Source organism: Brachyhypopomus gauderio, chromosome 1, assembly GCF_052324685.1.
Source record: "Brachyhypopomus gauderio isolate BG-103 chromosome 1, BGAUD_0.2, whole genome shotgun sequence".
NCBI lineage: Eukaryota > Metazoa > Chordata > Actinopteri > Gymnotiformes > Hypopomidae > Brachyhypopomus > Brachyhypopomus gauderio.
Genome location: NC_135211.1, coordinates 13229620 through 13244893, shown reverse-complemented (window position 1 = coordinate 13244893; position 15274 = coordinate 13229620). Strand labels below are relative to the sequence as shown.

The 15274-nt window shown below is 43.7% G+C and overlaps 1 protein-coding gene across 1 annotated transcript in view; it reads left to right on the top strand.

The window, feature by feature from the left end:
• Window positions 1–2955: 2955 nt before the first annotated feature.
• The window catches only part of b4galnt4b (beta-1,4-N-acetyl-galactosaminyl transferase 4b), a 57060-nt gene continuing 44741 nt past the window's right edge, over window positions 2956–15274 (top strand). Inside the window, exons 1-2 of the mRNA XM_076997601.1 lie at window positions 2956–3720; window positions 3971–4181. Of these exons, the coding sequence (XP_076853716.1) occupies window positions 4043–4181 (139 nt within the window). The 5' untranslated portion in view covers window positions 2956–3720; window positions 3971–4042. The remainder of the gene's footprint in view (window positions 3721–3970; window positions 4182–15274) is intronic.

Here is a 15274-nt window from a genome sequence, read left to right as displayed (position 1 = left end):
CGTCATAACATAGTGTCATAAACATGGCATAATGTTGGATTATACTAGCTTCATTAAAAAGACCCTAATCAAAATAAACAAATATGCAATGTGACGCAATGTGCTACATCAAGATTTTAATGTAGAGTCACATAACGTATATATATCAGTGTTTGTCACTTAAGGTCTTAAATGAAAATATATTTACAGTATTTTAACATTGACACATTCTTCATCAAATACTGCACCAGCCATGTAATAGAAGGATATTCGGCAGTGCTGTGTGCTGGATTATAAGCTCCCAGTTCCCTTCTAACCGAGCTGTTCAGCATTCGGACAGCATCAAAATTTGTGTGAGCATTTTGTAAATGAAGGTAACAAGCTTTTTAAAAAGTATCGTCTTTTAATGCTTGTAGGCTTTTGTATTTTTAGGCATTTTGACATTTTGTATAGGAGAAATTATATTTATACTGGAACTGTGTCAAATTTACAATTTGTGACTATATATTTTTTGTTTTTACATCGTCTAACATTATGCTTATAAATCCCAGTTTTGCATGTGCTGTCTTCTCAGCACAGAACAGTAAAGTGTGTGCAGAACGTTTTAGGCCTCAGGATGAATAGTATGAGTAGTCTTGAATGGTAGCAAAAGTCTACGGGTGGTTGAACGGTGGTTGCATTTTACGATTGGCACTAGTTTGAAGTGAAGAGCTACATCTGGTGGACATTTAGTGTACTGCATTTTTAAAGCGCGTTGATTTTGGAAAGTTTTATTCCTAGACTATTTTGGTGTAGTATGCTGTTATCACGCTATTAGTTAAATGCTGTAACATATTTGTTACATAGAAAGAATTGTACATTTGAAATATGTTTACAATTCTCTGTAAGGTGCAGATATATGGAAGGTCACTAGAATAATTTTTATGTAAGTAATTGAAATTTAAATTAAAATTTCTTCCCAAACTGAGCATCAGTACAACCATGAAACTCCAGTACAGTCTTACATCTATTAGAGTTTTCATTGCTGTTTTGAACATATAGGGGTGTTTCAATGCTAATGTTTAGCAGGTCAGTATCACTGCATCACTGCGTTGTTAACAGTACCAGACAGTGCTGCAAACTGTTATGATTTCATTTTGTACATTTACTTGATTTTTGTACCTTCTCACAAAATGCTGGTGCTCTAATATTACAGTTATAATGTTATAATCATAATTAGTGGTTCTGTGGTGCTTTTTGTTTTCGTAGTCCAGTCTCTTAAGGTTTTAGTTCTGCATATATATTGCTACAAGTAGTTTGCCTAATCACAGTTCATTTCAAGCTCTTTATAATACAAGTAATTTTCAAGTTTAATTTCAGTAAAATTATGATGTCAGTAAGTGTTTCTAGATAGCTTTAAAAATTATGATGAGGTAAAATGGTTGCCATTAAGTTGTTTCTGGATAATTTAATATATTATATTTATACTGACTTTATACTGAATTCTTCTATGCAATTATTATATCTGAGCAAACGGTGTATTCTTTTCTTGACCACGGGAGGGCGTCCTATGCACACCAAAGTAGAGTCTCCCCAGGAGATCTGAATTCCCAATATCAATGCAGTAGCATAACTCTCAGTATTGTGATGAATGTAATCAATAATAAACCGCCCTTGTTTTGAAGAGATCTGCCAGCACAGGAACAAACGAACACCTCGACCAGAGGAATTTAACATAACCAAACCAATGGTTACGATCTAGCTCTTCATAAACTGAATAAGGGATATAGGGGCAAAACTAGGGATATAGCCAAAACACAGGTCCTCGGGGCAGAATTATATACTGGAGCGCCGGGGCGTAAGGCGCTTTCTGCATATTTGGGATCAGTTTATCCATTTTGAGCGACCTTGAAATCCATGAAGCAAGTTTTGAAAGACATGAAGCAGAGATTCTGAAATCCAGTCGATTCTGACATTGCACCGAGCTCCAGACACGAACCTTTCTCTGGCCTCCTGTGAACAGTGACACTATGTGGTGACACACGGGTTTTTGTGATTGATTCCAGCCCCGGCCTGGTGGTGAGAACCATACATCATCATAAAGCATCAGTGAGAGATGGTAGTGGGTCAAGAGAAATAAAGCAAGGCCTATACAGGTGCCACAATATCCATCAGACACCACGTATCTATACTCACGTGTCTGTACATCTCGCTCCTCTGAAAGACTTATCTACATCCGCTGGCTACACCACACCGCCGAGCACTGACACAACCACCAGAAAAGTATCAGCACAACTTCATTGAGCTTCCTAGTCATGCAGATTATCCTCCTAACCTTCTCGGTGATCACGAAACGCGCAGGAACCGAGCAGCACGTAGGAGAGGAGAGCGGAGGAGGGACGTAATGCGCGTGCACCTGTTATCGTGCCGCCTCCACCGAGACAAACCGAAACAAGGATCTGTCTTATCTCCACGGGGCTGCTGGCACCCTTCAAAGGAGGCAGTAATCACCCTCCAAAAGGGCCGGTAGCTGAGAGCGTAATCTAGCCCTCCCCAGGGGAGACGAGCTCCTTATTCTTGTGAGATACAGGAATTCCTGCTGAACGCCTCGTTGAGATCAGGCTGTTACCGAGCTCTTCCAGACAAGCCCGGAACAAATGCATCAGCTACATTATAATGAAACCCGCACACATGTACTCGTCGGTGTATAAAACTAACACAAATCAAGCATTGCTTGTGTAATTGTAGGCAGAGGATAAAGTTGCGGGCGGTTCCCTGTGTCATTTTTGCCATCGGTTTTATTATTCTGAACATTCCCCGAAGAACAGCCTATAGCCTCCTTAACAGTTAAGATTAGATTATAACTTTACTGACTACTGAAGTACTTTATGAATGGTGCGGTTATGTAGCTTTTTCAATGCGTCTTTCACCAGTTAGACGCCAGGCGCTCCCTGCACAGCGCCCTCTAGCGGTGACGGAGGGGAGCGACCGGGGAGAACCATGAGGGAGCTGAGCAGCATAAGCAGTCAGGTGCACAAGAGATCTTATTCATCTCTCAGTATAGACGTAAATTAAACCTAGAGTGACTTCTATTTTCTTGAAAAAAAACATATCTTCATATCTAAAGTAATTAAACCAACAACAAAACACCGCATACCTCGGTTCGCGGCGGTTCTGCAAATGCACATGGACCTCGCCACGACGCGTGCTGTTGGACCGAGCAGAGACACTTTGGAGTGAGCTTGCGGGACACTACAGGAGGCGACAAGATGACAAGATGATAAGTAAGAAACAACGGAACGGAAAGGGACAGCAGATCACCCGACCGTACGCTTTGTCGCGTTAACGCTGATCCTTGACCTGCATTTGATTAATTAGAAAGCGATAAATGCCGTTTTGAACAGACTTTTAAACCGAACTCACAACTGATCGGTGTTGAACTCGGGACCGACAAATCCAAGTTTATCTGTGTAAGATGATGAAAGCTCATATGAGCGCATGCAAACACGGCTGCCGTTTCGCCTCGTTTTCCCTTTGTGGTTCTGTCAACATCGGTGGTCCACACCACACCAGGGATAATATACTCTAACCTGGGCTGGAGAAAACGAGCAGAAAACACTGCACCTGACATCTCCTCCGGCATGGTTGACAGCAACAGCATCTTTACCGTCATTACGTCCAGGTGAAGCGACACTGGTTTTTAAAATTCATTAATTAAGGTTTTTTCGACATGTCAATATCGCAAAAAGAGAGCTACCCACGGTAAGTAGTCCGCATTTTGAATATATGTGTTATCTGGTTGAAATGTGTATTCCTGTGCAGCTATTGGCCACAGAAAAGGACAGTTCTGGCTGATGTCTGTGAAAAAGTCACTATAATCCTTTCACTTAACCCCTTGCTTAAGTATTTGATTAATAATTGACAGAACCCTTCAGAAAGCCCTTACAATAAAGCCTTGTTTACTTGTGTTACTTTTTTGCCTTCAAACGTGCCCGTTTACTTCGTTTACTAGCGATAAGGGAGCACCGGGAAGTGGGCGTCAGTGTGTATTCTCCACCGAGCGGGCTATGATGCTGTGATTAGGATGCGAGTCCCTCTGAAGAAGATACGCAAGCAGTTCAAACTCCTCCTGCTCCTCGTGCTGCTCACCTTCGCCGTGGGCTTCACGTACCTGCACGTCAACCAGGGCAAAGCCATCAAGCTCCACCTCAGCTATGGCAAAGGTAACGTTGCTTCTCCTCAATGGAACTGTTATGAACTCTCAGGTGGATGTGGGGAAAAACCAATCAAACCTCGATGTTAACCTTCATTTACTGTACCCGATGCGTTATCAATGTATTATCTATGACGTTTCGCTGGAGCTTGGTATTGATCAGGTGAGCAGGTCAACGACCACGACAGCATCGGACATCCCAGAGATGTCGATCTCATTCTAAATGAAGATGTAACTCGGAGTTTAATTACTTTCCCTGTCTGCCTTCAACACTATCAGTCGAATTCTTAAACCAGTTTGTCTCCAGGAGTACTACATCATTTGTAGAAGAGATAAGACTTAAGAAGCAGGGATGCAAAAAACATTTTTTGTACGGTTTAAACTGAAACAAAATTACTCTAGCCCTTGGGCAGCCTTTGGATACAGTTTACATAATTTAGTTGTGAGTGTTGTGTCTGATATCTCCATTTTCATAAATCAGTATACAGTGCATATTTGAGTCTCTCTGTGGCGAAGTCCTCTGTGTGTTAGTCTGTGTATGTGTGCATGCATGTGATTTGTCATGCCTCGATTTGTGTTGTGTAGTTTAACATGACTCAATTTGGTGTGTGTTTATGCCCAGAGATAGGATTATACTGCTGGGGTTACACTCTAAACAGTATTGTAACCAAACGATCATAATATCTCACATCATCACTATTTTCATCTCGCAAAGGAAGCAGTGATCACTAAATAATCCAGGTGCTTGTTATTGATCTTTTATTTATTGCACAAAATGGGGACATTGATCAATTGTGTCTCCCCTCTAGCAGAAAAAAAGCCTCTCGCAATTTTCTAGAAGGTCCATCCTTCAATGTCACTGACCCCATGGTTCAACCACACTCAGCATGGACTTACTCTGAATCTCCACATCCACCACTGCTCCAAAAACATCTCCACTGGGCCACCTACCCATTCCCACTATGGCATTTTGAGCCTGCTTCTCCAGACGAGTGAAGCATCAAGATTGCTTAGGTAGTGTCTTCATTTAGCATTACCTTGAAGCCTCATGGCCTTCACGCTTGGAGGTGAAGCAGTTGTGGTGGATTAGCTGATAAATGGCCACTGTGCTCGTGTGAAGAATAGACCTCTAAATTTCTAATTACAAAATGAACCTTAAAGCTTCTTCTCCTGGTCCTCACTGATTGAGATTTCAGCACAGAGGGTGGGGGGTTGAGGGGGGTGCTGGGTGCTGGTAGCTGTGAAGTCCTCCGAAGTTGACAGGGTGAGGGATGAGAAGCAAGGACTCTTTTAACCCACAGGTTAATAGAATTTGGGTTGGCCCACATAATAAGCTCTTTTCAAAGACGCTGGCTAACGCTTATGCAAATGGGAAGCTCTGGACAGCAGCCACGGTTATCTGACGAGGGACGTGTTCCGGGTGATAAGTGAGAGGATTGGACTTCAAGACTATAGGGCATCTGCCCAATACGTAAAGGGATACTCACTCCTCTTAGATTCCAATGGAAAGGTGTTGGGGGGGGGGGGGGGGGGGGGCAGTTAAACTGAAATAAGATAATGTTAGAATTGCAAGCAAACTCTAATTTGTTTCAAGACCCAGGAAGATATGGGTGGATTGAGTGCTGAAAGGATCCCAGAAAACCTGGCTGATGTTGACTTGCTGTGTCTATGCTAAGCAGTCTGCCTCACCACGAGGCAGGGCTAACAGGCTATAGAGTAAATGCTCTTAAGTGTATTTAAATGGTGGCAGAGCATTAGATGGACCTGGTTTTTGACTCATTTACTCACAACTATTTAACAAGGTGATGTTTCTCCACAAGGGGGCACTGTGTGAGGTTGGTCCCAGCGCATCGATGACAATATGTGTCCTTGTTTTATGAAAACCTTTGGTGTTGCACTACCAGTGTGCAACCACCAAAACACAGAGGGGTCAAACAAAGTCCAATTAAACAAGGAAACAGTAACTTGTCCTTATCTCCAGCTCAGTTATTAACAAACATTAATACACACTAGCCAATGTGAAGGATACCAACCTCTATGTGATTCAGCTTAGTGGGCCCTTCTCGAATGGAATGCACCTCTTTAGACAGAGTAACCTGGATGTCGATGAAAAAGTATTTGACAGGTAATTTCAACGATAAGAACTGAATGCTCCATGAATAATACGTAATTTTGGAAAACAGGCATATCTAGCCGCGAAAATAGAAATATGCCAAAATATAATTGGAGTCTTTGGAGCAGAAGGATGTGTCATCTGAAGATGTAATATCTAAGACATCTTCTCTTGCTCAGGATGTCCAAATGGAACCCCCCCCCATAAAATCCACAGTGCTGAGCCTTGTAAAAAAAAACTGCTGGATGAACAGCCACTATTCAATTTAAACCAAAAGACAGATGAAGTGACTAGTGCATTTCACGAAAGTATGGACTCCATATTAGAAGAGTTTATGAAAACGATTAGGCGCTTATTTTGGAAGAACAAAAATAGCAGTAGACATGAAAGCTAAGGTAGGACTGAATGTTTGTTAGCGCCTTTGCATTGGTCATCATGTACAATATTCGTATAGACTCACTCATTATCCTATCTGGATTATTACCCCATAAATCTGCTCCTTATTATAGACTTCATAGCCTCTACATGATTGTAATGTATCCCATTAATAGAAGTAATGGTGTTGTTTAAACCTGATATATATAAGGAACACGGATACTGTGGCTTTTGATCGCGGCTCTCTTTTTCACCTGCTATAAAAATAAAACTGGATCTTTCAATTGCGTTCAGTGTGATGTTGGGTGGGGGAGGAGCTCATTTTGTCATGCAAATGTTGGGAACGTTGAGTCTCACTGTGAATCTGTAATGCGGCTCGGTGCTGGCAAGGAGAGGAGGCGGGGTGGGTGGTGTGGGTGGGGTTGGTGGTGGAACAGGCAGCTCTCTGTTGACTTGGCTCAGAGCAAGTACACGCGGGACATGTGACGGTGCTCAGCGACCAGGGCAGGAGGTGTATGGGACATGGGGATTTTGTGGCTTGTGCAGACCTGGAGACGAACCACTCCATGCCCTGCTACTCTCTGCCAAGACTTTGGCCAGGTCTGCTGCCACACCAGGTAGCCCAGGAAAGATTAGCGGCGTTTCCTGTCTGGTGCTTTTGACCTCTGAGAGTAATCTGTTGGTCTTTGCATGAAGTATCGGAATACGAGTGGCCGCTAATCTTGTGGAAGAGATCGTCTTGATTGTGCCGTGTTGAGTTCCACAGGGCCATATGGACCTGGTGCAATTATGCTGTAAACGTAAATGAATCTGATGTCCTAAAGATGTCCATCCCTGTGATATTCCAGCATCTGTGTTAGCAATGAGCTTGTAACATATCCAGTGTCATAAAGGGGATTGGAATAAAGATCTGTTTCTCAATTCACTTAAACATCCCATAAAGACAAGCCTGCAACTGCTTATGGATGGCCATGCAATGTGTGTGTGTGTGTGTGTGTGTGTGTGTGTGTGTGTGTGTGTGTGAGAGAGAGAGAGAGAGAGAGAGAGAGAGAGAGAGAGAGAGAGAGAATGAGACATTCACAGGTCTGCAAATTGCTACCTACACTCAACATCTTCCTGCAGGGTTTTAGTTGCTGCAAGCCGCCTCAGTCTCCAGACTGAACTCCCAACTTCTCGAACCCTCATTGATATTCCTAGAGGCTATAGTGCTGTCTTCAGCACAAACCTGGTTTTGCTCTGGAGCAGTAAATATGCTCTGTGTGGACTCCATCTAATCGTGCAGGAGCCATTATCATTCCTTATTTGTAGACAATATTAAATAGTTGTTTTAGGTGAAGGGGGCAGCTTACATTACAGTGCAGGTTGTCAGTGACATAGAGTATACATGAAGTGCTGATGTAAAATTTTCCTTGTGCTGCTTAATCTTAATTGACTTTTTAATACCCAGCACACATCTAATTGTTTATGTATGCAAGACAGCTTCACTGTAAATGTTTATTCCAGCTCTCCCTGCATGTAGAATTTGTTGCTAGTTGCCAGCTTTGGTTGTAAGTGGACACTCAAATAGTAATAGATCTGGCCCCATGCATCTTCACACACCTTGACCTACATCAATAAATCTCCATTTACTTACACTCCCAGAAAAAAAGTCAGAAACCTAAAAGAGCCCGGAGCACCCAGTGCATTTCAAAAACGTGAGCCATTTTGGGACAGGAGAGAAAAAAAAGCTCCTTCCTGATCCATCTGCCAGCCTGCTAGTGCCAGATGCATGGACCAGTTACCCCATTCCTGGGAAGATAAGGGGGCTTCCTATGCTTGCTATTGCCCTCTGTCTGTATCTCTCTGTCTCTCACCTCATCTATCTATCTATCTATCTATCTATCTATCTATCTATCTATCTATCTATCTATCTATCTATCTATCTATCTATCTATCTATGTCTGTCTCTTAATATGTTCTCCTCTTTTTCATCTTTTTCTATCTCTCTCTCTCTCTTTTTTCTTCCACCCCATCTCTGGGTGGCAGACAGCCTCCCTTATCCTTGTGTGTTTATTACAGTAAAATGTCCTGGTTGGTGAAGAATCTACAACACCTGTGGTTACTCAGAGAATAATCCCAGCCTCGGAGGAGAGGTTTCTCCCTAGTGTGTGTGTTCCCTAGTGCTCGGATGATCTCTGAATCTTCCTGTACCAGCAAAGAAGTGCTAAAGGTGCATTCAAACCAACGTTCCCATTTCCACCTCCTTACAGAAACATTACCCCATGAAAGGAGTGCTTTGGCTGTGCAGAAGGTCTGTACGTTCCCCATTCCCAACCATGGACGGAGTCTTAAGTATATGGGAGCTTCCTTCCATAATGAATGAATATGTGTTGGCTCGTCTGTGCAGTGCTTTGATAAGAGCATTTAGCATGCGGTGTTGAAAGTGTGTTGTGATGAATGGGTGCAAATGCGTCTCGCGTCCCCAATTTTTCCTCCATTGTTGCATGTGAAGCTTAGGTGGGTGGATGGGACTGTTTGCCTCTTATTATTTCTGTGTACACCCGACACATGAGGTACACCAAGAACATGAAATGTACATGAAAGTGGGCAAAAATATGAACCTGTTTACCTGAACACTGTGTTAGTGTTTTTTTAAAAGAGGAAGAACATTACGTAATGAAGTAACAGGTTTGTAGAAGAGCTTAGATTTACTGTAAAAAACAATCCCAATGTGATGTTTTACTGGGAGAACATTCCAGAGAATGTTATGGTATTATCTTACAGTAATCTGAAACCTTGCTGTGGAGCACTTTGTAAGTGCCAGGTTACCAAATGTTTTTATCGGTTGCCATTTTCCTATTACTGTGAGAGCTGCTCAAACCTTTAATAAAATAATGAATTGGATTTTCTAAAGGCAAGGTGAACGTCTTATTACCACGTTCTTGTTTGAAGAGAAAACTGGCTGAAGCTTTTTGCTTGAGGCTTACATGCTGCTGTAGGTTCCTGTTATGTGGCCCTGCAGAGCAAGGCACAAATCGATCTGAACACCACTATACACAACATTAATTTCTGTGCTGGCCTGTTAAGTGCCATCTGTCTAATGCTTCATGCAGAGAGACCCTTTTTTCAGAATGTGTTACTTGTTGGTAGGTGTCTTTCTTGTGGTGGTGAGATCTTTTAACACAAGTAAAGTGCACTAAAGTCTCTGGCTCATCATGCCAAACATCTTTGAAGAGTGCCCTACCAGCTTTGGCCACTAGGGGACTCATCAGCTCCTCAGTGATCTGAGGCTGAGGGTGCACTGTCTGCTGGAGGCCTGTTTCATTGTACGCTTCATCTCTCTCACTCCCTCATGTCTGTGCTCCCCCATCACTCTTGCTTGCTCTCTCTCTCTCTCTCTCTCTTTCTCTGGTAGTATCTGTCTAATTTTCCAGCAGTCTATCTTCTTTTTCATTACATTTCTCCCTTGTTCGAATATCCTCCATCTTGCCAGGAGAATGAATGTTTTTTTTTTTTTTTTGCATTTGTTTGAATCTAACATGCATGTATTCATTAATAAATATTTATATTCGTGTCATCCACTTAGAGATCTTTATTCACAGAGGATCTCTTTGGAAGAGCTGAAGTGCGGTTAACGATGACTCCGGAAACAGCAGCACTGTAGCAGACAGCTTAGAAAACAGTATAAATTAAGCATTAGCATTGCTGTAGTGAAGCAAAAGAAATGATCAGAAAGAATAAAATATGTGTGTGTGTATGTGTGTATGCATGTATTTGTGTGTGTGTGTGTGTGTGTGTGTGTGTGTGTGTGTGTGTGTGTGTGTGTGTGTGTGTGTGTGTGTGTGAGATGTTTGGCCCCTATCCTGGTTTTAATACCCTGGGGGACTGTCATGTGGGGTGCACCCGCCTCACAAGTTGCCATAGCAGCAAGAAAACAGATGTGAAGGTCACTGTCAGGGTATGGGAGTAGGAAACAGTGGGAGATACAGAGACACCTGCCAAAACCTTTCATTGTTTCATTGTGCCGAATGCAGCGTATGCATGTCTGTGTAGAGTTTGGCCCTAAGCACCTTTATGAAATTACATCATGTTGTTTAATGACAGCACAAGGCACCAGACAGTTCTCTATGCAGCTCTAGAAGAAATACTGCAAAACTTGTTCACCGGCAAACTCTGTCCATGATTTGCTGTTTCTGTCACTAACTGATTGTGCGTAGTGGTATGACATGGTGTGCCATTTAGTCTTTTATGAAATTACCTTCTTCTAAGATGTGTGGTCAGTGCACAGCAAGACTCAGAGTCCAGTGCTGGTATTTTAGCTGGCTGTTAAACTGATAGGTAGAAGAATGAGCTGCTGTCTGATCCAATACCTGTAATACAGCCTGTGAACGTTTTTCACTACTCCTGACTGAAGAAAGTGAGATTACACTGGCCCAAATAGCAGGTGATTTGAGGTTGTCAGCTTAGTATAAAAAGAAAATCCTCTCACATTTCTTTCAAATTTCAAAGTCAGTCAGAATTCTGCATTGCTGTCCACAGTGCCCTGTATAATGAGATGTGTTCGCAGAACTGGGAGAGCAGGTCTCTTCCAGGCATACGAGTGCTCGACTCGGCCCGAGGGAGGAGGAGTGGAATGGGACGGACTAAAAGTAAAAATGCAGAGATGGTGGATGGATGGAGGCAATCATAGAGTGGTGGGTGGAGGCGATCATAGTGTGGTGGGTGGAGGTGATCATAGTGTGGTGGGTGGAGGTGGTGGGTGGAGGTGATCATAGTGTGGTGTGTGGAGGTGATCATAGTGTGGTGGGTGGAGGTGATCATAGTGTGGTGTGTGGAGGTGATCATAGTGTGGTGGGTGGAGGTGATCATAGTGTGGTGGGCGGAGGTGATCATAGAGTGGTGGGTGGAGGTGATCATAATGTGGTGGGTGGAGGTGATCATAGTGTGGTGGGTGGAGGTGATCATAGTGTGGTGGGTGGAGGTGATCAAAATGTGGTGGGTGGAGGTGATCATAGTGTGGTGGGTGGAGGTGATCATAGAGTGGTGGGTGGAGGTGATTATAGTGTGGTGGGTGGAGGTGATCATAGTGTGGTGGGTGGAGGTGATCATAATGTGGTGGGTGGAGGTGATCATAGAGTGGTGGGAGGAGGCGATCATAGTGTGGTGGGTGGAGGTGATCATAGAGTGGAGGGTGGAGGTGATCATAGAGTGGTGGGTGGAGGTGATCATAATGTGGTGGGTGGAGGTGATCATAGTGTGGTGGGTGGAGGTGATCATAGTGTGGTGGGTGGAGGTGATCATAGAGTGGTGGGTGGAGGTGATTATAGTGTGGTGGGTGGAGGTGATCATAGTGTGGTGGGTGGAGGTGATCATAATGTGGTGGGTGGAGGTGATCATAGAGTGGTGGGAGGAGGCGATCATAGTGTGGTGGGTGGAGGTAATCATAGAGTGGAGGGTGGAGGTGATCATAGTGTGGTGGGTGGAGGTGATCATAGAGTGGAGGGTGGAGGTGATCATAGTGTGGTGGGTGGAGGTGATCATAATGTGGTGGGTGGAGGTGATCATAGAGTGGTGGGAGGAGGCGATCATAGAGTGGTGGGTGGAGGTGATCATAGAGTGGAGGGTGGAGGTGATCATAGTGTGGTGGGTGGAGGTGATCATAGAGTGGAGGGTGGAGGTGATCATAGTGTGGTGTGTGGAGGCGATCATAGTGTGGTGTGTGGAGGTGATCATAGTGTGGTGGGTGGAGGTGATCATAGAGTGGTGGGTGGAGGTGATCATAGTGTGGTGGGTGGAGGTGATCATAGTGTGGTGTGTGGAGGCGATCATAGTGTGGTGGGTGGAGGTGATCATAGAGTGGTGGGTGGAGGTGATCATAGTGTGGTGGGTAGAGTGGTCTTGGCTCGTTCTGGTTTGAGCATTGCTGTATAATGGACCGGGCCCTACTTCGGAGGTTACCCATGTTTCAGGTTTGATTTCAGGATTATGCCGAGAGAGGCCACTGCTGTCTGAACATTTCTCTGAACTTAGCATGGCATATTCCTATGGCTAGTGTGTGGATAACCTACTTCTGTTTTGTGAAGATGAAATGCCTCTTATTATATAATTGGCAAGCTTACCCATCTTGTCATCATTTATTACCATATTCCCAACACATTATTTCCCCAGTATTACATTTTGCTGTGCAATGCTGAGCTATATGTCCTTATATGAAATATATATTATCAGACAGGCAGTGTCAGAGAACAGACAGCAAAGAAGGGAGACGTTGATAGAGGGCCGCTTTCAGCTCTCATCCCATTTCTCAAAGGTGATGTGCGATCTCAGTGCAACGATCTCAGACAGACGTAGACAAGCTAGACCGATCCCTCCACAGACAGCGCATGTCAAAACATGTCAGCACGAATCCCTTTCTCATCTCTCTAGGGTCTCCCCTTTCCCTCTCCTCATACCTGCTTCGGTTTCACAGCTCTAACGTCCCACCATGTAAGTACACTTCGCCGACGACAGCCTAGCAGACAGAGCTAACCCCAAACCGCATCTGCTGCCTGCTATACGTGGGCAGTAACAAAAATAAATCGGCCTCTTCACTCGTAAAATGTGGACTAGAGAGTCATTTTTTGGTATTTTGTTAACCAAATTCTTTTTATTAAAAGTGGGGCAAGTCATCGCTTGTCTCAAATGTTTAGCCTATTTAGGTCAAAACTGTAAATCCTGTCACCCGCAAGTCGGTGAGGCATAAAACAAGTAGATGTTTTATTCAAAACTACAGAACATGCATTTTAATGTTTGTGTTGCAGTATGATTATATTAACAGAGTGCCTTAATCTTCTAATTATCTCAGAATTAGGCTATCATAAAGCCCATTCTCATTCTCCAGGGTTTTGAAATCTACAGAGTGACTAATTCATCTAACTTTCTTTGTACGAGACCTTTGAGTCCTGCTGTTTGTTCTGGGCCGGACTGGCACCTGTCATTCCCGGAGACAGACAGGGAGAACAGCAGAGTCCACTCAAACAGAAATATAATTATCCACCGCCATTCCAATTACTAGAGGCCTATAATGAGATCTATTACACAGAGGCTACTGCAGCTGTTTTCAGTGTGTGAGAAGAACTGAAACAGGGCCAGATTACACAAACAGAGTTCATTTCCGACGCATCAGCGTACGGGCATTACACTCATGCTGATTTGGATTACTGCAGATTAATATGCAAATACGTGAGACCATAAGGGACGTCAGTAAACAAACAAACAGTTTGTTCATTTGTTTACAGGTGCAAGGTAATTAAAAAGATTCGATGTAGAGTCAGGGGTGAACAGTTCCCTACTGAAATGTTATACTGTTCATCCACTGCATGGATGTGTCAATTACAAATCTATAATTGTCCAATAGCAGGCCTCTCATGCATTCAGTTATGGATCAGAGTGAGTAGCTGACATGACATTGATTTAGAGCTGAGCTACTGAATGCTCCCCGTGTCCTAGATGTGAGTGAATTTGAGTAAAAGCTATGGATTTTAAAGAACCAAATAAGTGCTAAGGCAAGCAAACGCACATCAGAAGAAAGTCCCCTTTCGCTGCTGCTTCGTCCAAACTTTTGTTGCACTTGAGCGTACAAATGTGGTCCAGAGCCAGCGAGAACAGGAGAAACATTCTTCATCACTGTCCACTTTCCCCTAACAGAGCAGATGTGTTGAGCTGCAGGGCGGAGATGTGACATATGGCCAAAATGGATCCCCTCCACTGTGAGAGTTCTCACTCAGCCCCGCGAGAACACAACCAACCATTGATGAGAGCATCTCCAGTCCCCAGGGCTAGCCTGCTGTGGGGACTAATCCCTCAACAGTGGTTTCTTCTTTGAACTATTTAGTTTTGGGGGCTGAATAATAATTTATTTTCCAGATAATGTTTGTGGTTTTAGCTTGCATGCACTTGTTATAATTGCTTCCTTAAATTTCATTTTGGTTAATGTAGTGCACTTTGTGTGTTTCCTTGGGCAGCATGGATTAGAATTTATTTCTGGGCTGAGTTGAGCAAGAAAGCATGAACAGCTCCAGTTCTGGTGATTGCTTCTCAGTCACTGCTGTGAATCCCTACTGGGCAGGATGGGCGGGAAAATTGTGTGCATGTGTGGATGTGTGTGGGCAACGCATCAGCTCAAGGCTGCAGAAAGCAGAATGTCCACTGTTTCCCAACCTGCACAGGTCGTCTGCTTTACGCTAAGCTTACAGATCTCGATTCACAGACTACTGGAAGACTGTTAGCACCCAAACTGAAAAAAACACCATTTCAGCAAGCTGAGTCAGCTTTAAAGCTTCCTATAACATATAGTCTAACATAAACGGACAAACAGATGGGCGCACGCTTCATTAGCTAAACAGACTGCTTATATTCAAGTTGAAAATTGGGAAAGCAGAAAGCTCTGTCACTCGTGCTGCGTCGCTGCATGTGAAAATGTGGCAATATTTTCCCTCGGATTGACAAATCAAGCCTTCCATCTCGGCCATCTGTCCTCACAAATGGCCCATCAGTGGTGGCAGTGTCCAGCATGTTAATATGCCTCCATGATGGAGTGTACCGAGCAGTCAAGGGAAGAGCCATCGATGGATTTGCCATCACCAAGTCAGAGGCCA